This window comes from Ictidomys tridecemlineatus, chromosome 1, assembly GCF_052094955.1.
Source record: "Ictidomys tridecemlineatus isolate mIctTri1 chromosome 1, mIctTri1.hap1, whole genome shotgun sequence".
Classification (NCBI taxonomy): domain Eukaryota; kingdom Metazoa; phylum Chordata; class Mammalia; order Rodentia; family Sciuridae; genus Ictidomys; species Ictidomys tridecemlineatus.
Window position 1 is genome coordinate 117862162 of NC_135477.1, and position 27433 is coordinate 117889594.

General features: G+C 36.6%; 1 protein-coding gene across 2 annotated transcripts in view; it reads right to left on the reverse strand.

Annotated features, from left to right (window-relative positions):
* The window catches only part of Epb41l4a (erythrocyte membrane protein band 4.1 like 4A), a 231495-nt gene that overhangs the window by 119332 nt on the left and 84730 nt on the right, over positions 1-27433 (reverse strand). For both annotated transcript variants that reach the window (XM_078045544.1, XM_005327228.5), the window contains exon 2: positions 11056-11160. Coding sequence is in view for 1 of the 2 variants with exons in the window: in XM_005327228.5 (XP_005327285.2) it covers positions 11056-11160 (105 nt within the window). In the remaining variant the exon portion in view is untranslated. The remainder of the gene's footprint in view (positions 1-11055; positions 11161-27433) is intronic.

Genomic DNA, 27433 nt, shown 5'->3' on the forward strand with positions numbered 1-27433 from the left:
GCCTAGCATGTGCAAGGTCCTGGGTTCGATCCTCAGCACCATATAAAAATAAATAAATAAAGATATCGTGTCCAACTAAAAATAAAAATAAAAATAACTCAGGCATATTCCTTTCATATATTTATACAAAGAAGAAGAAGCCAGTCACAGAAATTTCTCAAGCACCTATTTTATTGACAAGAAAAATACTTATAATACTCGCACACCATGTTTTACATATAAATATATTAACGTATGCATACATATTGATTTTTCCACCAATCCTGATAGTTCTGTTTTAAAGAATTTTGTACCTTTATCATTTTCAAGTGTTCATCTATTTAATCTAGCTTTGGTGAAAAAAGGCACTGGGTACCATTAATGAAGAAGGAACTTTCTACTTAAGATAGAATTCAGTTCTTCACACTCCTTAATCTGGAAAGCAACACATTTATGAAAACTATAGGATAAAATATTTTATTATAAAAAATCCATGGAAGACGCACAGTGCCTGTGATCAAACATCTGAGAAGGGAAAGGGAAAAAAAAAACTATAAAAAGACTAAGCTCAAGGTAATTCGTACAGTTCTCTTGACAATTCTAGGTTTTTCAAGAGCATTTCTGAATCCATGTCAAAATTATCATATACAATAAAGAAACTAAAAATCAGTCAAAGAATGCTCTCCTTTTCCCAGGTGCTACAGTGAGGAAAGTAGGCAATAGAGGCTCAGTTTTACAGGTGCTGCTTGGCAGGGTCCCCCAGTATCTTTCAAGTATGTGAGCTCCTAACTTCTCATGACACTTCACCTGACTGTGCTCAGGATAGAGAAGACCTTTTCTAAATAGAAATGTTCCAGAAAAACACCGTCTCTTTCTTTCTTACCAGACACTATTTGTCTAGTCTAGAGAAGTAGAAACATTTACCCTTTAATTGCAAGCACTATTTATTATAAGCAAATTTTTAAAATCATGGATGCCCAGCATAGTGACTCATGCATGTAATCCCAGTGATTTCAGAATCTTAGGTAGGTGGATCCCAAGTTCGAGGCCAGCCTCAGCATGTTAGTGACACCCTCAGCAACTTAGCAAGATCCTGTCTCAAAAAAGAATTTTAAAAAAAAATTTAAAAAAAGAACTGGGGTTGTAGCTCAGTGGTAAAGCACCCCTGGGTTCAATGTCCAGTACAATCAATCAATTAATTAATCAATAAAGCATAGGCTCTACAACCATACAGCTACTGGTGACATTTCCTGGACTCAAATCCTCATATAACGTTTTTTCTATTACACATTATGCTACCCTACCTCTTTCTAGACAAAAATGCTCTTAACAGCACCCAGTAGCTGCCAGAATATTATAATACCACATATAATTCCTTATGATCCCATCAACTTCTTAGCTAACTTCTCAACATCTCAGTAATGCTTCTTCTATTCTTTTTCTAAATTTTTTTTATTTTTTAAAGCTTTATTTTATTTATTTTATATGGTGCTGAGAATCAAACCCAGTGCCTCACACATGCAAGGCAAGCACTCTGCCACTAAGCTACAGCCCCAGCCCCTCTTTAAAAAACAAAAACAAAAACAAAAAAACCAGGTGAAATCTGCTGAAAGTGAACAAATTCCAAAACATGGTTACAAGGCTCTTCAAAGTGTGCAGTGAACAACTGTTCATTACTGAAAGTAAACAATAGAAGAGGTCTTCCATAATAAGGTGACAACTTCAACTGCAGAAAAGGAGGGAGCACAGACATGGAGGCAGGGAGCACTGTTGTCAAGGCCCTCACCACCAACCAGCCTGCCCACACAGTCCAGGGAAGTTCTTTCCTTCAATAACAGTATAGATCATTTACTATGCAGTGATATTATTTAACAGGCAAATACAAGGTGGTATTTGCAAGTGAAAGAAGAGGGCCCAAAGCATTTCTGGGGGTGGTGGAAGAAAGCTTTGAGGAGGAGACATTAGAGATACTAATGGATGGTAAGAGAAACAGGATTCAACCAGGCAAAACTGAGAGAGAAAGAGAACAAGAGTGTTTCATCTCAGAAGCAGCAGATGCAACACTCTGAGATATAACGGTACAGATCAGAAGCTGCAGGTGGTGCAGGGTAGCTACAAGGTACCTGGAGCGGGGCTTTTAGGTGGGGGACCGCAGAATCACATTGGAAGAAAAAGAGCTCAAGATAACCTTGGTTAAGGGCTCTATATCTTGAAGGACCTTGTAAACCATGTTTTGGAGTTTGTATTTTCCTGCAAGGGAGCCTTTAAAGAATTTTAAGCCACAGAGGAGACACCATCAAGGATGCCTTTCTGAGAGAAAACTGCAAATGAGGTAGGGAAAACCTACTGGAGGTAGCAAGATCAAAGACGAGAAGTCCTGTCAAAAGCTTTTACAGAAATCCAAGTTAATCTGCTAGTACCTTAACTAAAATTGAAGTTTGTAGACTGATTCTGGAGAGGTTGGCAGGAGACCATAAGAACCCTAAATTGTGTTTACAACCAGTCATGCCAATTTAGCTATTGACAGTATCCATTTCCACTCCCTAAAGTAGCGTTTGGTGGCAGGTGAGCCATGAGGGGAGCGGAGCTCATCAGCTGGAAATGAACTAGCTCCTGCCATTAGGTGGATGGTGGTGGCATTCACTAAGCTGTTCAAATAAAGGTATGGACGCCTTAAGAATGCATACATGAGGACTGCCCAGGAAATATCCAGGCAACAGAGAGTTTCAAAGAGCTTAATTCCCAGATCCTCAGCTTCCCCATATACTACTTACTAAAACTGGTCTATCAAGAATAGGCCTGAAATTTGGAGGAAAGAAGATGACTACCTTGTGTTTGAGGCACCTGAGAGATTACCAAAAATAATTTTCTTTTATTAGTCCTCTTTTTCCATTGCATACCTTTTCAAAGGCCTTCTTTCTCATTTAATAAAATGGCAGACCACCTGCCATGGCCCATCACCCCACTTCGAGGAAAATCATAGGCACACTTGTAAGTATTGGGGTTAACAAAGATGGCTTTAATAAAGACTCCATAAGCCAGAAGAGACAGCTTTATATCATTCCCCACTTTATACATATTTCTGGCAAAGATAAGGCAAAGTGTTAGATGCCTGGTATTTTGGCACATAGCTTGGGTGTTCTGAAATCAGATTTATTAGAGTACAGCAGCAGAAGGAGTGATGATGTTGGTTTAATGATTTTTCAACTTTCATCCTCTTGCTATGATAAAAATATGCCTGGCTCGTGAGAGGAAGAGTCCCATAAGAATAAAACAAATCAAAGCCTCCTTGGAAAGACTTCACTGAAGGCAGATCTGTCTCCTCTAGGTGACAAAAGCCTTTGCCTTATCTATCTATCCATCTTAGGAAAAGAGCTCCAAGTGCAATACTTCTCACAGAACTAAGTTAACATTTTTATTTAAATAGACAAATGACAGAAAGCAAGCTGATTTGGCTGAGGGGTTTAATGATGATTGACTTTGCCAAAGAGTTGTATGTTGGACATTTTCCATAAACCAAATTAACTAAGTCTGCAGCTCCAAGATTCTAAAGCATATATAAAGTACATAATTGCATAAAGTATATGATTTTGATAAATGCATCTTATCAAAAATCTTGTATTGGCAAATGTAGGTTGAAACTAACAATTTTTAGACACACACTCGAGACAGCAATACACCCATCTCTGAAACTAACAATTTTTAATTTTCCTAATTACTAATAACTATACTGGGATAAAATCAGGTGCCTCTACATAAAAGAGAAAACAACATACTTAAAAATATTTTGATAATTCTTAATAAACATTTTAAAACAGATTTCCCATAAATCATGGAGTTGATTATTATAATGATTAACAAATTAAACCAGGTGGTTTTTAATTCATTGCTTTCAAGTAAATTGAAGGACACCCCAACTGGGTGGTCTGAAAAAATCTCTGCTCTCAGGAATATAACAAACAGTAGCTTTGGAGGAAAGAAGATGACTATCTTGTGTTTGAGGTACCTGAGAGATTACCAAAAATAATTTTAGATGACAGATCACTCTGCAATTTTTGACATATAATACAGAAGAAGTTCAAGAAATTGAGTGATCTTCCCTTATTGAAACTCCTTTTTCTTCTAAAATAAAAAGGTTACTCATTGCTAACATCTATAAAAAACAAAAATAGACATAAAATTATGGCTGAGCCTTATCTCACTCCAAGAACATATTATAATCGGCCTGGAGTATATGGATTCACTGAAAAAAAAGAGGCCCATTTGTATAATTAAAGATACATTTCCAATAAATACTTTTATGTTTAATAATTATTAAAATGCATAATACTTTGCTGTTTTAATTAATTACACAGTGACAATCATGGTGATAACTACCCACAGGCAACAATAACAATTAGGGCCTTAAGGTCTCTGGAAATAAACTTGTAAAATTTCTATTTATATGTATAATATTTTTATGGGGAAACATAACTTATTAATAAAAATGTAAGAGAAAATTTTATGGAGAACATGGAATCAAAAATACAAGTTTATGGATTAAAAGTAATAAAGTAAAATTTCTGACTTTTAATGAAGAGCTGATTCATGTATTCTTTTTAAAGGCAGATAATGAAGTCCAAATTAATATGATATATAAAGTGATTGGGTACATTTAATAGTAATGTGATGGATTTTACAATTCCAATGTTTATGATAAGCTGAAGATTCACATGTACTATAACTTATGGTAAAATTTTTAATCTCAATCTAAAACTACATATACATACATGATTTGTAAAAAGTGATTGAAAAAAAATCACCCTCTCAGGAATATTAAAAAAAAAAAAAGGCAGACTTAGAAGGAAAGATGATACCTTCAGTTTTGTTTGTTTTTACTGCAGAACTGGGGATTGAACCCAGGGGCACTTTACCCCTGAGTTAGGTCTCCAGCCACCACCACCACCACTCTTTTTTTTTTTTTTTTTTTAAATTTTGAGACAGAGTCCCAGTATACCACGGAGGCCTCAAATGTGTGATCCTCTTCCTCAGCTTTCTAAATAACTGGGATTACAAGCATGTGTCACCACGCCCTGGGATGGCTTCAGTTTTGAAGACACTGCATTTGAGGTACCCGAGGGGCATTCAAGCAGTAAGCAAGAGCTATACACTGGCCACAGGTTTAAAGCAACTGTCTGGGTATTTCCTTCAATCTTCACAACCACCCTATGAGGCTGTTACTCTATTACTATCCCACTTTATAAATGGAATCTGAGAAATAGAGAAGTTAGGGAGCCCCCCCCCCGCCCCGCAATGCCACAGAGCTCTCCCAGGTAGTACAGCCTGATTTGAACCCAGTCTGTATTCCTTACAGGGTGTAATGCCTCTAGAGATATCCGAGTTAGCTCTGGGGGTCACTCATCTTTAGACAAAAATTTAAACCACAGAGCAGAGGAGGCTACACAGGGAGAGTAATGTGTATCAATCCACAGGAAAATTAGCATTTCGGTACTTTGAGTTCCTATGAGGATGCTTCTAGAATTCCCTTCTAAGCCCCTTACTCATGAAAACTCTTCAGTCATACTTTTCTTGCATGTTTCCCCCTGGCCCCCAAGTATCCTTCATACATTGTCATCAGTCCTCCCAGCCACTGTGCGATTTATGATGCTCTTCATAAAGTCAAAGAACACTCCTCTGCTTCTTCATCTTTACCCTCTGTTCTACTACCAGGTGCTTGAAGATACCCCAGAAAGGAAAAGTTCTGATTTGTAATAATGTAACATGACAATCTTCCATTCTTTCTTTGCAACAGGACTAACGTTATCACGTACATATGGTTTAACAGTCATTTTGGGTATTTGCCAGAACATACAATGATGACAGTGATATTTTCACATACGGCAAAATATGATACCAGGATACAAAGGACAGCACCATTACTCAGGACACAGAGTACAGAGCTGGGCTGCCCTTTAGTGCTCAGTGGATGATGATTGTTTCTGTTCAGTAACACTCAAAGCATTTGGGAGCAGTGGGGAAAATACAAATATACAGTTTAATTTATATATTTAAAAGATATTGACTATTTCAAAGATAGTAGTACCAGAAGAGGTAGCATTAAGTATGTGAGCCTATACAGAGTTAGAACATAAGAGAATAAGGCAAAATCTTGGTAAATCGTTACCATTTTGTGGAATAGACAGAGGGAAAGTGATCATGAAAGAGATTGAACAGAAATGAGTAGAAGAAAATTTGAAAAGAGCAAAGCAAGGAGAATGTGGTGTCATAAGAACAAATGAGAAGATTCTTTAGTGTCAATGCTGTAACAGAAAGGTCAGGTGAGATGAGGACTAGAGTGTCTCTCAGGCAAGGGGTAGGTGGCAGTTTCAATTACACAATAAGACTCAAAACTAAACTGTGAGAAATTTAGGAATGAGTGAGATCTAAGAAATAGGGGCAATGAATTTAGACAAAGCATTCTGGAGCTCAGGTGTGACAGAGTCAACTAATGGCAATAAAAAGAGAAAGGCACGGGAGTAGAGGGAGAGGAATCTAAATGCAAAGACTTGAACATGCCCAAACACTGATGGCAACAGGTGGGTAGGAAAGGGAAGTTAGAGCTACCAGAGAGAAAAAGCAAGGAGTGACAAGGTCCAGGTCAGAAGCCCTGGGACTCTTCTCTTGTGACCAGAGAGAGAAAGATGGAAAGAAGCAACTAAGTATGTTTGGGGTGGAGGCTGGTCCAGAAGGTAAAGTTCCCTTCTGATTGCTTTTACTGTCTTGGAGAAGCAAAGGAAGAGTTCACTGGGGAAAGAGGATATTACATACTGCCTTTAGCTGTGTGCTTCATGCATTCCCCCTTCTTTAACTTCTGAAGTCAAAGGGCAGCAGATGCCGCAGCCTGATTCTCAAAGCCATGCTGAGTTCCATTTTCTGAGAAAACCTCTAATTATATATGACTTCTGCCTTTGAAGGAGTAATTTGTAAAGGAGCCTCAAGTGCTAATATTAAAGTAAGACATGATTATGCCTACTACTATAAAACCAGAGGCAGTTTTGGAATATCCCATTTATCCTTACTATTGCTTCCAATAATCATCAAAACTCATTTTTAAAATTTCTCAAAAGTGATCTCAAGACTCTGGAGTTTATTTGCTTTTTTTTCTTCTCTCCTCCAGACTGTTTCCTTCTTCTCCCTATTGTACTTTTTAAAAAATCACCAGTAATATTTTCTCCTAGGCTAGTGTCAAAAGGAAAGACCATTTACATGTTTAACACCTCATAATCTACAAAGCTTTCATGCATTCTGATTTGGTCTTACATCAATTCTGAAAGTTAGGAAGAATAGGCATTTTATTCTTGATTTACAGATAAGGATGTTGTTATGGGTTGCTACGGTTTGAATATGGTCTGAATGTGTCCCTCAAAGGCTCATGTGTTGGGAGCTTGGTTCTCAGTGTGGTGGTGTTGGGAAGTGGTGTAGAACCTTTAAAAAGTGGCATCTAGTGAAAACAAGTTAGATTGCTGAGGGCACTCCTCTCAGAAGAAACTGATGCTCCTCTCACAGCAGCCTGGTTAGTTCTCTCAAGAGGACTGTTATAGAAGAGCCAGCTCTGTCCCACTACAGTCTCTCCTACATTTCGTCTATCCATGTGATTTTTCCCTCTTGTACACACACTCCTGCCACTATAAAGTTATCTGCTATGAGGCCCTCACCATAGCTGATTCAATGCCAGCACTACCCTCTTGGACCTCCAAACCTGTGGGTAAATAAATCTCTTTGCTTTATTTGTTACCCATCTTAAGGGATTAATTATAGTAACAGAAACGTGACTAATAGAGATATCAAGATTTAGAAAAATTAAGTGACTTGATCATTTATTAGGAGCAGACACAGGATTCACATCTATCTTGTGACTCTAAAGGCAGCAATCTGTTCCACCATATCACATTCTCTCATGCGCTTGCTCTCTCTCCCTCTCTCTGTACTGGTTATTGAGCCAGGGGTAATCTACCACTGAGCTATATCTCTAGCCCCATTTTTTAAACTTTTAATTTGGAAACAGGGTCTCACTAAGTTGCCCAGGTCTCAAACTTGTGATTCTCCTGCCTTTCCACTTCTAATAAAATCTGAAAACCCAAAAGGTGGTTCAAGTTTCTTCCAATTATTTAAAATGAAGGAGTCAATGCTACAATTTAAATTCTCTGCCTATCATCAACTGAACTCACCATCCATCTCCCATAATAAGGTACCTAAATACTCTTGAAGCAGCCACTAATATTGCTCCCATACATCTGGGGAAGCACACACAGCTATAAGCACAAGGAAATCCTAATCATCTGTATCAGAGGACATGAAATATTATCACTCAGGAAGAGTAATAGTGTTTCAGGTTTCTTTCTGAAATAATACAGCTTTATATTCCCACTGAGCAAGCAAGATAAGATTCTCCCCTACTGTATCCATGAGTATTAGTTTCTTCCCATTGCTATAACAAATTATCATAAATTTAAAACAACAGAAATTATATTACAATCTAGATGTCAAAAGTCCACAATGAAACCCACAGGCTAAAATCAAAATGCAGGTAAGGGCTGCCTATCCTCCAGAGGCTCTAGGGTAGAATCCATTTCTTCCCCTTTTCCAGCTTCCAGAGGCTGCTTGCATTCCTTGGCTCAAGTGCCCTGCAGTAATTACACTGCTCCAACCTCTGCTTCCACTGTTACATCCTCTCTACTTTTCCAGCCGCCTTTCACACGTAAAGGCACTTGTGATGACACTGGCCTCAATCCAAGTCGGACTTCAACATGGCTCCAAGTCACAATCCATTGCCAATGGCAGGAGAGGGAAAGGAGAAAGATCCCAGGGTTTTTCACTGATGTAAGCACTCTTCATTCCTAGTTATCTTCCTTCCCTTTGATCCATGGTTCTCCCACTTTCTTTTATGTGCCCCCAGAATTGACCTAAGTGGTCTATCTTCAGGTCTCAAAGTCTTCTCTAAGTAGATCTTAATGGAGATATTCATTTTACTGAGCATTATTACATAGCCATTACCCTTTAAAAATAAATCTTGGGGCATAAGAAAAGAAAAGCAATATATTTTAAAAAAAATCTAATGCACAGTAATTCAAGCAACATGCAGGAAACTATTACTTGGTTTTTAAGACAAGTATGTTTCATTATATCCCAACTCTTCTAACATAAAGATATTCTTAAAATTTTTTATTTGCTTTAAGTAACTATGGTATATGTAGTGCTGCTCCTACTAATATACTGAAATACTTACAAAATTTCATGACAGTATTCTGAAAGTCTCCTACAGGGTACTATAAGGCAATCAGACAATGCAATTGAACATGTCAAGACTAAACAATGCTTATAAATCATCTCTATTTTTCCTTTTGTTTACCTTTATTTTATCTAAGTTCACTAGAGAAAATGCAAATTCAGAAAGCAAAGAGTACTTTTTCATGTCATTTATATAGCCAATGTTCTAACCACATCAAAACATGACTTAATAATTTTCTCCTTCTAAGCATATAATTTCATTTTCTCCTAAAACCTGTATTACAAACACTATCACAGATGCCAAACCTTAGGAGTTAAGGTAACAGAAAAAAAAATTGGACTTAATATAAACTCTATAAAACTTTCAATAAACTATCAACACTATTAATTCTTTTGAAACAGTAAGAGCCATTGTTTGCGATTCTCTTTACTTTTCAGTTTTTCTTTGGGGAAAAAAAAGAGGGTAATAAGTTTTATACAATTTTAGCAAGACAGTTAACCCTCCCAGGCAAGTTCTGACATACTAGATTAAGATCAGGAAAAATGTATTTTTCTCTTTTTTCTCTGCTGGGAAAATATTATTTATGAAATATGAATATAATTTAAAGTACGTTCTATTGGCTTCAATTTAATCTTTCAGTATAGATTTACAGCTCTGCTACAGAGACAGAATTCAGTGAACTTCTAAACATGTCTGTTGCCTTTCTTTGAAGTACACATTAATGACCACTTGCCTCTAGAAAGCTATTCCTTTATACACCATTCTACCCAACATGCCCATTTTTTACTCCTATTTTGTTAAATCCTCCTGTGAAATGGAATAGACTAGCTCATGAGAAACCACAAGTTATCACCATCAACAGCATTCTATTTGCCTGCCTTTTATCCCAGAACATTCCTGGAGTAGGGCACAGAAATGCCACTCAAAAAATCAGGCTCTTCACTGAATGCATCTCAAATGGCCTAGTGGAGACTGGGAAAACTGATGAAGAAAGAGGAGGAAATCTTTAGTCCAACAACAGTTGCACAGGGCAAAAAACAGAAGGCCGGTCAAATCGGGTATTTTTAAGGTAAGCATGGGAGCATTTTGCATAATCCTAGTGTGTCTATCTCAGGCTAAGATTTTTCCTTAGACTAAACCAAAAGTCATATTAATGAATATCCTTTCATCCTCCAAAATCATCACCTCTAAAATCTTTCCATTGTGGCAAATTTCTAACTCTCTACCATCTGACCAAACAGGAAGATCTTCCAAGTCAACCATGTGAACAACTGACATTGAATCAAAAGCCAGATTGCCTTTATTACTCTTACCTCTAGAAAGCTATTCCTCTGTCAAACTCATGAATGAAAACCCCTACTTGTTTTATTTTATAACAGTTCAAACCACTTTTAAAACCTAGATAGGCATAGGCACCTTTTTAACACTTGTGTACTGTATGTATTTCTTAAACCATTTCCTTTCTTCAAAGGCCTGTCTCTTCAAGAGATTAGACAGTTTTTTTCCTATATAATACCCCTAACAGCACAAATGGAAAGCACTTCACTTCAATATGGTTGCAAAAATGGAAGCCACATAAACCATTTACAAAGAGGACTGCACACAAAGAAACTACGAGTCCAGCAACTCTTCAGACTTTTGCCCAAAAAGGGTGGGAGAATGCAAAGAAATTACCAGGAAAAAAACAGTTTTGTGGTTATCAGTCATTTTCCGTTACAAAGAACCTAACCATCTAGGACTACATCCAAAATGCCAGAGAGAGCACAAGTTATAAGCAGACAAATTTAATAGGAAGTCATTGTACTCACCGTCTGATGGCTTCTGTCACAATAACGCAGTCCAAAATAATCTATCTCCACAAGGTTTATGTGACGGAAGACATGGTCCAAGACAATGGAACCTTTTGTTGACTTCTGCAAAAATAATTCACAGTTCAATTTTTTTTCACAAGGTATCTTGTCTTGTGTTTCAGTGGGATACAATCACAGTTCTCATCTTTTATGAGCTTCCTTCACAATGGAACCTTTTTTATTAGACCATAGTATCTCTTTAGGTTTTACCTCAATTACAAAGACAAATGTAATTTAAAGTTTATTAAAGAAGCTGCTTTAGAAAATAATTCTTACATAGTAGTGACTGTTAAATTAGTATAAGCTTCTTTCTTGTGGGATTACAAAGTATCTTTGGACAAAATTATTTAAATATAAAGATATAAAAAACATCTAATAAATTCATCAAAGAACACTTTGGTTAAAAAAAACATACTTTTTTTTTTCATTTTTAAAAGCAGTTTTCACCATTACTCTCATATCATCATAAGAAGATATATAAAATTGAAATAATAATAGCCAGAGCTTTTATTTTTGAATCCTCAATAAAAAAACCTTTAGATTAAAGCTGCTAAAGTTAATGTTCTGAAAAGCCCTTGTGAAAATATTTTACTTGATCTCTTTCACATAAGCAAAGACATAAAGTAAATATTTCTTCTAGCTGCTTTTTTTTTGTGGGGGGGGGTATACTGGAGATTGAACTCAGAAGCACTCTGACCACTAAGCCACATCCCCAGCCCTATTTTGCATTTTATTTGGAGATAGGGTTTCCCTGAGTTGCTTAGCGCCTTGTTTTTGCTAAGGCTGGCTTTGAACTTGCAATCCTCCTGCCTCAGCCTCCCAAGCCACTGGGTTTACAGGTGTGTGCCACTGTGCCAGCTCTTCTGGCTGCTTTTTAAATGCTGACATCTACCTAAAAAGTTAATCATCTTCTCTTCCCTCCTGATACACACACTGATGCTTCAAGGTTCTTGCATATGCATGAGCCTGGGTTCAATCCCTAGCACCAAAACAGTTTTATATGTGTGAAAAACTGTTATTATATGTTAAATAACAGTTTTTCACACATATAAGAAACACTTAACCATCAAGGCACAGATCAGTCAGAACTTCCCTTTCTTGTGCCCCATCACTAGCAGGGTAGCAAGAAAAATCTCCAAGTCATGCTTTGTGACAATAAAGTAGGGGATTTTGATTACCATTACATGCTCATGCACCCAGGGTGAGCACTCGATACTACACTGCTTTTAGAAAATGGATTGTTAACGGAAGGGAAATGTTTTGATTAAATGTATTATAAAATGAGTGATATGAAGTAACAATAGTACATACTTGAAGAAGACAGTTCTTGTTACAAAATTCCTTAGGTATTTTGTGTTCCTCTAAATTATGCTGGTTATATTTAATTGGTCCCTTTTTCAAAATCCACTAAACAATTTATTTAAAAACAAAAAGCCCTTTCTTGACAGGTGGTTGGACATCTTCTGCTACAATAACAATTCCACATCTAGCAAATCTTTGCGCTCTTGGATGTGTATTTCTCTGAGGTAAAAATCTGGAAGTGAAATCACTCATTTGAAGAATATACATATTTAAAATTATGACAGGCATTGCCAAGAAGACCATTATAACTCACACAGTGAGAATAGATGTTCCCCCTCCCTTGCCAAAACTTGCATGAGCAATTGTTTTCCAATCTGAGAAAAAGATGGGGGGTATTTTTATTTATATTTTTCCGACTCTAATAAAAGTAAGTGCTCTTTCGTGTACTTACTAGTAGCCAATTGCATTTCCAAAGTTTATGAGCAAATTCTCCTGGTACCTCTAATACTTGCACAATTTTACTTGGTATATTTAGCTCTTTACCCCATCTGGAAATTATTTCTGTGCTTGGGATCTGGGCCTAACTTTATTTCCAAATGGATAGATAACTGTACCACCATTCACTAAAAAGGCCACCATTTCCATTTTTTGATTTAAAACAACTTTGTCATTTACTAAATCTCAATTCTCTCTCATAGATTTGGAACAACATCCCCAATATTTTAATGAATTTAGTTTAATATCATTCATTTGACATCCATTGTTCTGTTACAAAATTGCCTTTGCCAGTTCTTAGACATTTTTCTCTACTAGAAGTTTAGAATCAGCTTGCCAATTTAATAAACAATTCTGCTGGGAATTTGGAATTAAATTGGATTGACAGAATGGATGAGTGCTGGAAGAGGGGAATGATACAATATTTACCAAGTAAAACCAACATGGTTTTCTTTTATATGTTTCAAGAAAATTTTATACTTTTTTTTTATATGTAGGTCTCATATAATTTTATTTAGACTTCATGGCGGGCAAAATTTACAAATGCCCACTCCCCTCCAAAGATGTCCTGTCTCAATTTCTGGAAACCTGTGAATATGATTAGCTATCACTGAATGACTGCACAGCAACCCTTAAAATAGATTACCAGAGTGTACCTAATCTAATCACATAGGCTCCAAAATATAAATCACTTTCTCCGGCAGAAGGGGAAGGCAGAAGAAAAGTCAGGGATATTCAAAGCTTGAGAAGGAGCCAAAAGTCTTTGCCATTTAAAATTGAAAGGGGACATCTGAGAAATGATCTGAGCAGTCCCAAGTAGCAGGGGTAGCCTGCAGCTAGCAGCCAACAAGGAAAGGGGAACTCAGTACCACCATCACCAAAATGGGATTCTGCCCACAACTTCAAAGGGGCTAGAAGATTCTTCCCCATAGTCTTCAGATAAGAGACCAGTAGACCAACACTCTTTTCTTTGTCTTTGTGGGACCTTGAACAGAGAATCCAGCCTTGTCAGTCTGGACCTCTAACCTACAGAACAGAGAGATAATAAACAGGGGTATGCTTAAGCCGCTGTGCACGTGGCAATCTGTTACACAGTGATGGAAAACTCATACATGCTTATTCCTAAGTATTTTTAATAGCATTTTTAGTTGTTGATAGACCTTTATTTTTTTTATTTACATGAAGTGCTGAGAATGGAATCCAGTGCCTCACTCATGCCAGGCAAGTGCACTACCACTGAGCCACAGCCACAGCCCACTCATAAGTATTTTATAATTCCGTTGTTGTTATACTTTCTGACTGGCTATTTCTAACGTGTTGGAAAGCAACTAATTTTTCCACATTAGTCTTATTCCCAGCCATCTTGCTAAACTCTCAACAGTTATAATGGTTTCTCTATGGTATCTTTTCAGATAATCACATTTCTACAAATAAGAGTTATGGTTCTTCCTTTTCAAATGCCTCCCATATTTATTTTCCTTTTCTTCCTTCATTAACTAGTATCTCAGCTGAAGGATAGATGGTAGTTGTGAGGATAGGCACGCTTCTCTTCTTCCCAGTTTTAATGAACAGCTTCTAAAATTTCATCACTAAGTTAACTGGCTGTTGCATGGCCCTTATGTATACTCTATCAAACAGAAGTTCCCTCTTCCTCCTCCTCCTCCTCTCCTCCTTCCTCTGGTTTTTAATAAAAAATGGGGGATAATTCTATCAAATTATTCTCAGAAATGTGAAAACATTATATGATTTTTGTCTTTTCATCTATGAGTTACATTAAAAGAGCTTCTGACTTCAAATATTCTCAACAGAGAAGGTCTCATTTTAGTTTATTTTGTTCTGGGTATATAATATCAATTCTCCTCCCTACTTGGAGAGAATCCCCCACTGTATGAGTCTTGGTAGAGGCTGGAACCAGACTCCTCAAGACCTGAAAGTAGACCACGGTGCCTGACCTAGTTTCAGCCAATGACTCTGGCTTCTCAACAAGTGATGCAAAGATACAGAAAGAGTTTAGAATTTATTCATGGCAGCAGCTCCCAAGGGCAGAGGAGTGTCCAATAGTAGATAGAGCACAGCAATACAGACTTCTATCTGTGGTATCAGCTGTGTAAAGCAGGAGTAGTGACTGACTTCTGAGCCATATTTTCCAGTTTTTTGTTTGTTTGTTTGTTTGTTTGTTTGTATGTTTGAATATTGAAGCTTGAATTCAGGGGCATTTGCCACTGAGCTATATCTCTAGAACCTTTTTTTTTTTTAACTTTTTGCTTTGAGACAGGATTTCACAAAGTTGCTTAGAGCTTTGCTAAGTCTGACCTCAAACTAATGATCCTCCTGCCTCAGTCTCTCAAGTTGCTGGGATTGCAGGCATGCACTACCATGTCCAGCATTCTTGAGACAGTCAGTAGGAATAGCCAAGCAATCCAGCACCTACCTTCCCTTGGGAGCAGTGATATTTAGTCCAAGAGCCATGCCAGTGTCTTAAGAAAAATATTGAGTAGGAACATAAAAAATTGGGTCTAATAGAGTATAAAAAATATCACCATGAATACAAATAGTTTATCCTAGAAATGTTAAGTGCATCAGGCATAGTTCTTAAAGCTGATTCTGGCTAATGTACACTTTAAGAAGATTTTATGGGAAAGACACTGTATATTTCACAGACTCCAGACCTCACCACGATGGCTACCCAGGCTTTCCCACATCCACTAAGCTTGGAGTGCTCCCGAATCCATCACTACCTCCTCCATGATCCTCCTGCCCACATTTTGAGCAATGATTTCCACCTTCAATTCTCTTCTACTGACTTTCAGGAATACTTATAATTTCTAGCCAAGTGAAATCAAATTTTCGATTATACATCTTTCCTATTACTCAAAATATTTCTGGAAGGTTGGGACAGAGGCTAATCTTCCATCTTGATCTCATCTCTCCTATGGGTCCTTTCCCCTATCCAGGCACAGACAGAACAGGTGAAATAACTAGAGCAGGTTCAGCCACACAACTCCACCTAATTTTCTATCCAAGCAAGTAAACAAGATTCATGATACAAAATACATGTATGAAGATGTGAATTTGGTGTCAACATATCTTATATACAGAGATATGATAAACTGTAGTATAAAGGTATATTAAGAATTGTAATGCAAAAATAAATAAATAAATAAGAGAGCTCATGTATAATGGCATACTTTGGCATGACATACTTTATATACGGAGTTACGAAAAATTGTGCTGTGAATGGATAATTATGAATGTGATGCATTCCACTATTGTCATGTATGTAAGAAATAAATAAAATTAATTAATTAGTTAATTTTAAAAAATAAGTGGTTCATGAATTAAAAAAGGAAAGATTTATGCATTAAATTATGGCAATGAAATGGTACAGAGTTTTTAAAATATGTAAGTGAAGCCTTCTTTTTGAAAATGACTTTCATATTCCTATGTCCACCAGAACTACTAGGGTTTTTTTTCATAATATACTACTTAAAAAAGATCTAATACTGTACTCATGAAGAATATACATAAAAGCAAGCTTAGAAAACCAACTCAATAGTTTAGAATGTATATGGAAACTGTAAAAGAATTCATGTATAGAAGGAAATCGCCATTTTCTAAAACTATCATTCCAAAAATACCAGAATATAGTCTGTCAAACCTCTGTGACAGTTTTGCATTTGTATAGAAACTGGTGGTGCAAACACTTTACAAATATTATTCTTTTTAGCATATCTTGTTATCCTCTACAGAGAAACCACAAGGAAAGCATCCAGTGTTATGCAGTGAATCTAGTGCTGACCTAAGAAGAAACGTGATGTTTCATGGTTCCTGCTGTAGCATTCTATGCAGTGCGGGTATGTCTCCACATGCACTGGGAGCAGAGCCAAACATCAGAAGTACTATATTTCTGTCACCACTTCAAACAAATATGCACATGAAAACCTCTTAACTTCTCATCTGTCATACTGTAATAAGACAAAACTCAGAAGGCATGGATGCCAGTAGAAGATTTGCTCCTAGCGTGGGTGCACATCACCAGCTCACATTTCTGCCAGGCCTACCCTAACTGACCTCTTCCATGATCTTTCTCCCAGTTTCTACTCCATTGTTATGCCTGCTGCTCTTATAGATAATTTCATTCTTCTTGTGGGTTATTCATAGAGATTGCTGGTGGGTCTATATTTTGCAGTTGAGGTATAAAGTCTTCATGTCCCTAAGAAATCATCTTTGAATGAAGAAATTAAGAATTCACAGAGAACTAACATGAGAGACAGAGCAGGAACTAAAGTGTAGTGGGCCAGTTCCAGGATTTATTACTGAAAGAGAGAATAAGTAAGCATCATCAAGGATATTGTGAAAAAAACACATGACCATTAAAAAAAAAAAAGTGTTTTTTTTTTTTTCCAGTACTGGGGATTAACCCTAGGGTTGCTCTACCACTGGGCTACAAACAGCTCTATTTTTATTTTTTTAAATGTGCATTTCTTTAATTTTTAAAAATATACACAGAAGAAGCCATGTGTTTTACATAGGAATACACATATCAACAAAGCATTTCTTATAGTTTTCTAAAACTCTATTGTATCAGTCTGAAATTTATAAATTAAATATATCACAATTTTTTAAAAAGAGAGAGAGAGAGAGAGAGAGAGAGAGAGAGAATTTTAATATTTATTTAGTTTTTTAGTTTTCGGCGGACACAACATCTTTGTTTGTATGTGGTGCTGAGGATCGAACCTGGGTAGCACGCATGCCAGGCGAGCACACTACCGCTTGAGCCACATCCCCAGCCCAAATATATCACAATTTTTTAAGTTAAATGAAATCCCTGAAACTATTAAATATGCTCAACTTTTTCCAAAATCAAATGAACAGAGAATGAGTATGGTATGTATTAAGTTGGGTTTATTGCTAGCTTCACTGCCTATAATCTATAAGATAAAACTTTATGGGGCCTTTGCAAACATCTCTTAAAAAACAGATCAGAATCATTCATACATATAGTCTATAAGATAGATTACAGTGCAACACTATTCTTGTTGCAGAATTATAGAAAAACTATAGAACTCAAGTAGCTCTTTTTTATTTTGAGACAGGGTCTTGCTAAGTTGCCCAGGTTGTCCTTGAACATGTGATTCCCTTGCCTCAGCTTCCAGATTCACTGAGATTACAAGTGTGTACCACCATGTCCACGGCTCAAATATTTTTTAAGTCCTCATTACATATCAGCAAATTATTATCCTCTAGAAGATGGAAAAAGCACACTAATCAATTCCAGAGGAGAGGAAGGGCATCCAGGATAGGACACCATGAGCTATGATGGGAGAAGTCCTTTATTGGCCTATCAGAACACTAGAGAAACCCCAGGGCTAGAGAGTGACTAAGAAACTTCTAAAAGTGGCCTCTGAAAAGTGAGATGAGGAGAGATTTGGATTTCCATGAGAAGCTCTTTTGTATGTTTGACTTCTTATGGGATATATATATTACTTGTATAAAAATATTTTTAAAAATATATATCATACCAGTAAGAATTCACCATTACCTCATTTTGCTTATGGAGGCAGTAGTCTTGTGGATTTGGGTCATGTACCCAGAGGTGTTAAGAAATGCATGGAGACTAGATTGGAGTATGGTGGTAAGCTGTCAATGTACTAACCACATTTATACATTCCCCAAAAAAGTTACATCGGGACTTTTTATCTGAGTTTTTCCCAAGCCCCTTGGGCAGGTAAAACTATTATAAGCCATTATATACCATGATGGAAGGTATGGGCCCCCACCCTTAATACCCTGAAATAAAGGTTTCACTTCCAAGTCAGATGGTTAGTTTCATTTGAAACTCAAGGAAAACTTGATTCTTTACTTCTTTCAGTCCTTGGCAAAGAAAAAACATGGTGACTCTACTTAAAAACATTCCAGGTTTTTTTCTGCCCATTACTAGAAGAAATTTCTGACCAAATGGGGAAATCATTAAGACATCACAAAATGAGATACAATTGCAGCACTTAGCAACATGCTTAAGAATTTTCTGAAACAAATAAATTAAAATTTTATCAAAGATAATGGACCTCCATGAATGAGACTTTTGAGAGAATATCTTTTTGACATGAATTTCAACACCTATATCAGGAAAAAAATTCTTCATGCTTCTTCTTATGAAACATTTCAGGTTTCATGAAGTCTCTCTGGATTTTGGCCTGATGATACTGTTCCTTTCATCTGGAATAACTTCTCTGATCTCTGTCATGACCAAAACCCCGCTTATCTTTCAAGATCCAGTTCAAAGGCCACCTTCTGCATAAAGCTTGCCCTTATCATCCTAACCTCATTATAACCTCTCCATCCATTAAACCTACGAAGTTTCTTACTTCTGCCTGTCTCTGATACTTAAGCCATTCTTCTTTTATTAAAGTCATTTATTACTTCTCTTAAGTTTTCTACTAATGTTCAGACATTCTGAGGGCAGGTACTAAGTATTACACATCACTTCCTTTACATATAGTTCAATAATTTATACCCAGTTAGAACTCCTTAAAAGTTCATTGAATTAATTCAAAGGACAATAAACAGTGGAAGAAGAGAGATGCAATCCTAAAAACATTAAACCTCTCTCCCTGTGTCTTAGGACAATTTTTATTTTTCTTGATCAATCAAACTTATGAAAGTAAATAGAAAAAGGATGGATTAATTTGTCTTGTTATATCAGCCCAATTCAAAACTATTCAGTTCGGTTTTAAATAAAATGCACACTTGTTTCAGATACATAATTCCAATAGACTCAGCATGTTCTAAAGGTAATAGTAACTGAACTCACTGGGTTCTCCTCTCTGTGAGTGTGAAGCCAACAATTAAAGAATAGAGAAAGACTTCTTGACTTGCTGCAAGAAAGAACAACACTGAGGTTTGGGGTTGTGGCTCAGTGGTAGAGCACTTGCTTAGCATGTGTGACACATTGGGTTTGACTCTCAGCACGACATAAAAATAAATAAATACAATAAAGGTCTACTGACATCTAAAAAATCTTAAAAACAACAACAATTCTGGGATTATTTGCAAAGGCTCTCCTCCAATCAAAGAAACATGGAGATTTTATTCTAGGATCCTCTTAAGTATTCATATAAAAAAGCACCCTATTCATATAGGGTCAAGCACATTTCTGCACATGCTCAGTTCAAGGTCACAGAGCACATGTTCATAAAGGAAAGATGGTAGACATGAACATTTCTGGGCATGCTCAATTTAGTGGTATGGTGAGCCAAGTTTACTCTAGGTCACCTAAAAGAATGAGCCAGAGTGACTACTGATCTTGGCTGGCTCCTTGTAAGTTTCTTCGAAGAGTTTTACCTGTGAAAGGTACGTTAACAGTCTTTTATAGGGGCAGCAGCTTCCTCTCCTGTAAGAGTAGGAGTTTGCCCCTCACAATGTTCACCTTGCTTAGTGGCTAATGCTATAAGGAATTGGTGTGTTCTATTTGAAATTTGTAAGATACTTAAAAATAAAGGGGCCTGGTATTGAATTTTCCATATGAAACTCTATATAAAGATGAATAATTTTTATTCAATGAAATAAATCTGATAAGAATTTTTTTTCTATCATTAAGAAAAACAAAAAAGACTAGATATAAACCTGTCTCTTAGGAAGAAATAAGATAGGTAAGAAGAAAATAAAAATAAAGTATCTGACCCTTTATAATTATATTCAGAAAAACTTCATTAAATGTTAGAACACATTAATTTACTTTTTAATTTAGAGTAAATAACTGCCTTGACATATTTCTGGATTATGAATTATACAATTTAACTTTGCAAATAGAGATAGATTATGTTCACACTAGCAACATTCTGGAAAGAACACAGCTACCAGAGACTTATAATCTTAAGAAAAACTCCAAAGAAGGTCAAGTTTATTTGAAAATACCATCCGTGGGGCTTTTAACCAGAACAAAGAATACTTCAAATGAGTAATAACACCTTTGCTGATTAACATGACATTACAAACCAGAAAGGCAGGTTTTTGCCAGCTACACAGAATAACTACTGCATTGGAGACAAACAGCTTACTTCTTCACAAAGACAGAATGAACCCTGCAAAAATTTCTTTAATGTCATGCCCTCAGAAATTCATTCCATCGTTATTTAGTATTTTGAGCATAAGAGATTGCAAGTTCTCACAGAAAGCACAAATCACGTTTTTTAGCATAGGCCCATTTGGGTAAAGTAAAGTAGTTGTGTGGAGAAGATCTTCCTCAGGAGCTCCCTTCTCAGGCAAGCATGGTAGCATCATTGGGTGGTTTTTTTTTTAATTACCCGCATTCTCATTTGTAAAGAAAATCCTCACTTTGTCATGAAAAAAAATTAGTAAAGTTGTTAATTTTTCAAGGTGCTATTTATGTTTCTCACATACAGAAGCCTGTTCACCTTGATAATTTTTTTCTAGTTTTCAACCATTTATTGCTATGTAACAACCTCAAAAGTTAGTGACTTAAAACAACAATAATTGATTCATGATTCGAAAATTTGGCCAGGACTTAGAAGGACAATTGGTTTTGGCTAGAAAGGTTCACCTGGACTCTCAAGAATCCAATATGACCTCATTCACACACTGGCATGCCTCTTGTAGTGGACTGAAGGGCTGAGATGATGGGGTCTCTCCCTCCTTTCAGCCTCCATTCCTATATGGTCTCTCTCCAGCAAGACTTTATTCCTTTGTGACTTAGGGCTTGGAGAGAGCAAGAGTGGAAGCTGCATAGTATTACTCTTGCTAGCTCTACTGACAAAAGCAAGTCATAAGATCATCCAGGTGAGAAGGGAGGGGAAACATTCCATCTCTTGACAGGAGGATGACATGAACCTCTAGTAAGTGACTGGAAGAATCAAAGGTGGCCATATTTGTAGACCATCTACTTCAGCTCAATTTTTTTCTCTTTATACATGTTCTACTTTTCCCCCACAATTTTATTGATGCATTATAGTTGTATAAATCTGTTCTATTATCTTCTTCTTTTTTTTTTTTTTTTTTTTTTTTTTTGGTGGTTGTACTGGGAATTGAACTCAGGGCCTTGTTCATGTGAGGCAAACACTCTACCAACTAAGCTATATACCCAGCCTCTGTTCTATTCTTTAGGATATTTTCCTCTACCCAATTTACCTTCTGTAAAATTTCAAACCGCAACAAAACAAAAACAGAACAAATGAAAATATTTTGGTCATCTATACTTAAGGACATATGCTAGATGCTTTTATATACTTTATTTCATTTAATCTCCGCAGAGGTATGCAAACATGACATTTTGATTCTCATTTTACAAATAAGTTTACAGGTTGGGAAAGAATAAATAGTATGGCTGCAGCAACACAGAAAATAGTAGTAAATGCAAGATTCCAACCCAGAAGTATCCGACTGAAAGCCCAAGCTCATTCTATTACACTAATACTTCTCCAGCATGGGGGAACAAGAGAATTTGGGGTAGTCCATGAAGTCAGAACAATATTTCTGATATAATACTTGTTATTTTCTCTCCTCTTACACATATACAGTTTTCCAGAGGTTTCACAGTATATGATATGACAACAGCAATAAGAATCCAGCTGTCTTCTATTAAGTCTGATATTGAAGAGATTTGCAAAAATGTAACAACAATACCACACTTCTCACTAAAATTGTTTTGCATTTGAAAAATAACAAGTATTTTAAAAAAAGTTTGATGTCATGTAATTTTTATAATGGGTTTTATTTAATAAATTCATTTTTTAAGATTTCTCAGTTTCAATCTATAATAATGGTGAACATAGAGATAACCCACATAAACCAAAGTTCTTTGAGGTCCTTCATAATTTCAAAGAAACTAAGAAGCTTTAGAATTGCTCCATTATACTAAATACAAAAGTATGTTCTTAATGATAAATATTACAAAATAGGCAATATTCTTTATATGTTGATAAACCAGCCTTTCCTCTTTTTAGATGAGGAAACTAAGACCCAAGAGATAGGTGACTTGCCCACAGGCAGAAGGCTAGCTAAGTGAATGTCCAGGAATAAAATCAATGCAGCAAACTGCCATTAAACAAGCATTTTCCTCTCCCAATTTCTTACAAATCTTCTTAGAATAGGAGTTTACCCAAAGAAAAATCTTATTGATAACATAATGTAACAAAAAAACATAAAAGCAGTTCCACAAATTAACTCAGAGATTTATAGCACCATTCTTTGATAACGGAAATCAGAATTCCCAGAGTGGGGTGCTATTTCCAAGATTAGTTTAAGGCATAGTCTGGTTTTATCAAGTTTGCATCAAATTAAATCACGATAAATATAAATGCCCAAAGTGCGAGTCAAATTTTCATCTCTATCTTGGACATCCTTGAAATGTTTCAAATGATATGAACCTCCAAAATTAATCTTTCTAAGTCCACATCATGTACAACTACAAGAATGGGATTCTAATTAGAATAAGTTATACTTTGCATATATACAATATATCAAAATTCAATCTACTGTTATGTATATAATAGAAGAATTTTTTTTAAAGTTTGCATAATTCATTTAAAAAGCACCTTAAAAGAAAAAAATTAATGTTTCTAAATGAATTGTGGTTTCCTGAATTGGATTTCAGAATAGGATTCTAAAATTCAAAATCAATCTATAGTTTAGTTACTACCATGGTATCAATGTTAATTCCCTGGTTTTGACAAATTCAACATGATGCTATAAGATGTTAACACAAGGGGAAGCTGAGTGAATCCAAGAAACTTAGCCTTAGCAACTCTTCTATAAATATGTTTTTATTTTATTTCAAAATAGAAAGTTTTTAGAAATTAACCTTTTAGCCAAAAAAAGTTTCATAGGTAATAACAGAGCATAAAGTAAAAAGAAACCCTACTGGTCTATTCTATGCTTTATAAGTCAGAGTGCAAAATCCATACTACAGTATTAAACAAAGGGGGTGTTTTCATAACACACCCTTTTTCGCTTTATTTTAAACTTTTTTTAGTTATAGATGGACACAATATCTTTATTTATTTTTATGTGGTGCTGAGGATCAAACCCAGGGCCCCACACATGCACGGTGGGTGCCCTACAACTGAGCCCCAGCCCCAGCCCCATTTTTGGCTTTTTAAAGGAAAAGAAAATGGGTTCTATGACCCTATTATGAAAAATCTCAGAATTCATTAATAACCTTATTTTATCCAGGACATTCAGTTGGTTCCAAACTCACATGTCTTACTGAGCTGTCCAGCATGGGTTAAGCCAAGAATCTGTTTTCTAAACACATTCCCTCCCTGGTACTGTTTAATATTAACTATTATAAATTCATATGAAAAACATCTAACAGTTATTTGATATAGAAGGTTTAAGAAAAAGCCATAATCATTCATCTTCTACTCATCATTCTTTCAAGTGTGATACAGTTAAGATTGCTGCAAACTTATTTTCTCTCTTCCCATCAAGAGATGGGGTCTAATTCCCATCTCCTTGACTCTGGGCTAGCCTCTGACTGTTCTCACACATGGAATAGCACAGGAGTGACAGTCAGCTGACACTTCCAGATTTGTTTTTGAAGCAACTGGCTGCTCCCTTGGTGTCATGGAGCCCTGAGCCATCTAATTACCTTCCCAGAGGGAGCACATGGGAAGACAGGAATACACTAGAGAAATGGAGTTCTTCTGAGCCAGCCTTTCAGAGATGCCCTGTCCCAAGCACCCAGCCTTGAATGAAGACATTTTACACCCTCAGACCACATCAACTGCCTGCTCAGTATCAACAAGTGTTCAACACCACACGGAGAAAAAATGGCCAGCGAAACCTCACTCAATGTCCTGACCTACAACTCATGAGATAATGACTATTGGTACAAGCCACTACATTTTGGGTACACAACTACACAACCATAGTTAACCAGATTAATAGTCAAATGCAAATGTTCTCAGCTTCAAAAACGTAGGTCCCTACAAAAAAAAAAAGAGTCAAAGCTAACACTGAACATCAGAAATTCCTGTCTTCCTGTTATCAGTTAAACAAGTAAAACATGCATTTTAGATAAGGAAGCCTGAAAGATTCCCAGTTCAAAGGTATTTCCAAACCTACCTTAGTCTCCCAATCCTCCTCCCCTCTCTTCAGCCCCTGTTTCAAGGCTACTTCGAGGCTTTTCCCTGTGCATTGTGGCACTGGCTTGTTGTCTCCATTGTCAGCAGAATAAATATTTTGTCTCATTAACTGGATATCCTTCCTTGGTGCACACATCTTCCCCTGAACAATACTCCTACTGGGTAAAACACAGCACATATTCCCAAACTCCCGTATTGTCATGATCAAGCCTTTATTTTTCTAGAATTCTTTTCAGAATTGAGAAACGGCACTTGTCTTATACAACACTCACCAATACAGTACAAAAGCACGTTTAAGAACACCAGTGGAATTATTAAAAAGCCAATAAATCCCAATTAAGTATAAACTCTCTCACACAACACAGTATAAATTCAGAGAGCAAGTCCCCCTTTTTCTGTCAGACAATTCTACAGTGACTGAGCCACATATGTTAGGTTTTTCAATAGCACAATCAGAGAGTAGCGTCAGATTTAACACACAGGGCCACAAGACAAATAATGATTTTCACTTTCATATTTCAAAAACACAAAGAAAATAAGCCAAATAAATCATTCCCCCTCTCTCCTCCTTCCTTCCTTAAGTGCTGAAAATTTCTATTGAAAAGCCAGTAGTACCCCTTCCCCCTTCTCAACAGTTGTTACAGATAGACAGCAAGCTCAGGGCTAAGCATGATGGTGGCATGGTGGGGTCAGAAGTGAAGCTATAAAAGGTATTTGAGTAAGGATGGTGGCTCAACAAGGCAGGAAGGGTTGGAGACTGGCTACATGAAGAGGAATTAAGCAATAAGTAAATGTGTTAGTCTGGGTTCTCCAGAGAAACAGAACCATTACACATGTTTATATGTACACTCACACCCATCCAATAGGATAATAAAGATAAGCATGTGTGTATATAGACAGATTGCTAGGCAGGTATAGATACAGGGGTGTGTGCATGTGCGTATACATGAATAAAGAGACTCATGATAAGAAACTGGATTTTGCAGTTGTGGAGGCTAAGAAATCCCATGATGTGCGGTTGCCAAATTGGAGAGCCAAGAGTGTAAGTTTCATTTGGAGTACAAAGGCCTGAGAACAAGGAGAAATGATGGTATAAGTTTTAGTCTAAACCTGAAGATAGGAGAAGACCAATGTCTCAGCTGCAAGATAGGCAGGCAGAGAATGAGTTCTGCCTCACTCAACCTTTTATTCTACTCAGACCTTCAACAGACTGGATGAGGCCCAGCCACACTGGGCAGGAGAATCTGCTTTACCCAGTCTGCTGATTCAAGTGTTGATCTCATCCAAAACACCCTCATAGACACACCCAGAATAATGTTTGTCCAAGTATCTGGGCACCCTGTGGCCCAGTCAACACATAAAATTAACCACCATAGCAAATCTACTGAGAATAAGAAAAGCCAGGTTTCTTCTGTTAGAGAAAGGAGCTACAAATATAGCAAAGGAGAAAACTTTATATAGAACCCTGTGGAAACAGAGGAATCCATTGTAAATACATGATTAATATGTTTTCATAAATACAGAAATAGATATGTATATGTGAACAACCCTTTAGGTTTGCTCACTGAGAAGGAATGGAAGGTATAACACCTCAAAAACAATGACCACACTTAATGCCCAGATCTTTGGCTTCTAAGTACCATTCTTCACTCCTTGGAGAACAGATGATTCCAAGTCCAAGCCAGAAAAGGATAAGGCCTGAAACAGTTTACTGCATCAAAAAGGAAAAAATTCAAATAACAATGGGGCCATTTCAAAAGAAGATAGGCCTTAGTTTGAAGGGACTCCTACTGGCCAAATATGATAAAATTTGTTCATAAAAATAAATGCTAGCATCAGATTATAGCCCCCTTAAGAGGAATCCAGGAACTCAGGTGAATATAAATACATATATTAGTAGATACATCAAGAAAAGAGAAAGTACTTCCAGACAATAAAATGCAAACTAATACATGTAGAAAGTCAGAATAGAAAACTGCCATTGTATTTATAAATGACTCAATCAAGGGTACAGAGTTTTTTGTATTATTCTTAGAGCTCTTCTATAAGATTGGAATTATTTCAAGATAAAAAGTTAAACAAAATCTCCAATCCTCTCTTATCTGAGGCACCTCAAAAGTTCCAGACCTTTTCCATCCAAGAGAACTCTCTTGGTCACCCTGCATTTTGTTCCCACATCATCCCTTCTTCCCACCCGGCCTAACTCTCAGCCCTTCTCTTGTGTCTTCAGGCATCAGCAAGGGGAGAAAGCTGTGTGGGAAAAGTGGGAAGAGGAGGTCGTGCAACCTTCACATTGGTCATCTACAACATCGATCCTACAACATAACATAGGATTCCACTGAAACTATGGTTTTATGAAACATTATAATGTTTCCTTAAAACTTTCCCCCTAAAGTGACCCAACATCTCACTAAAGTCATTTTAATATTTATTAG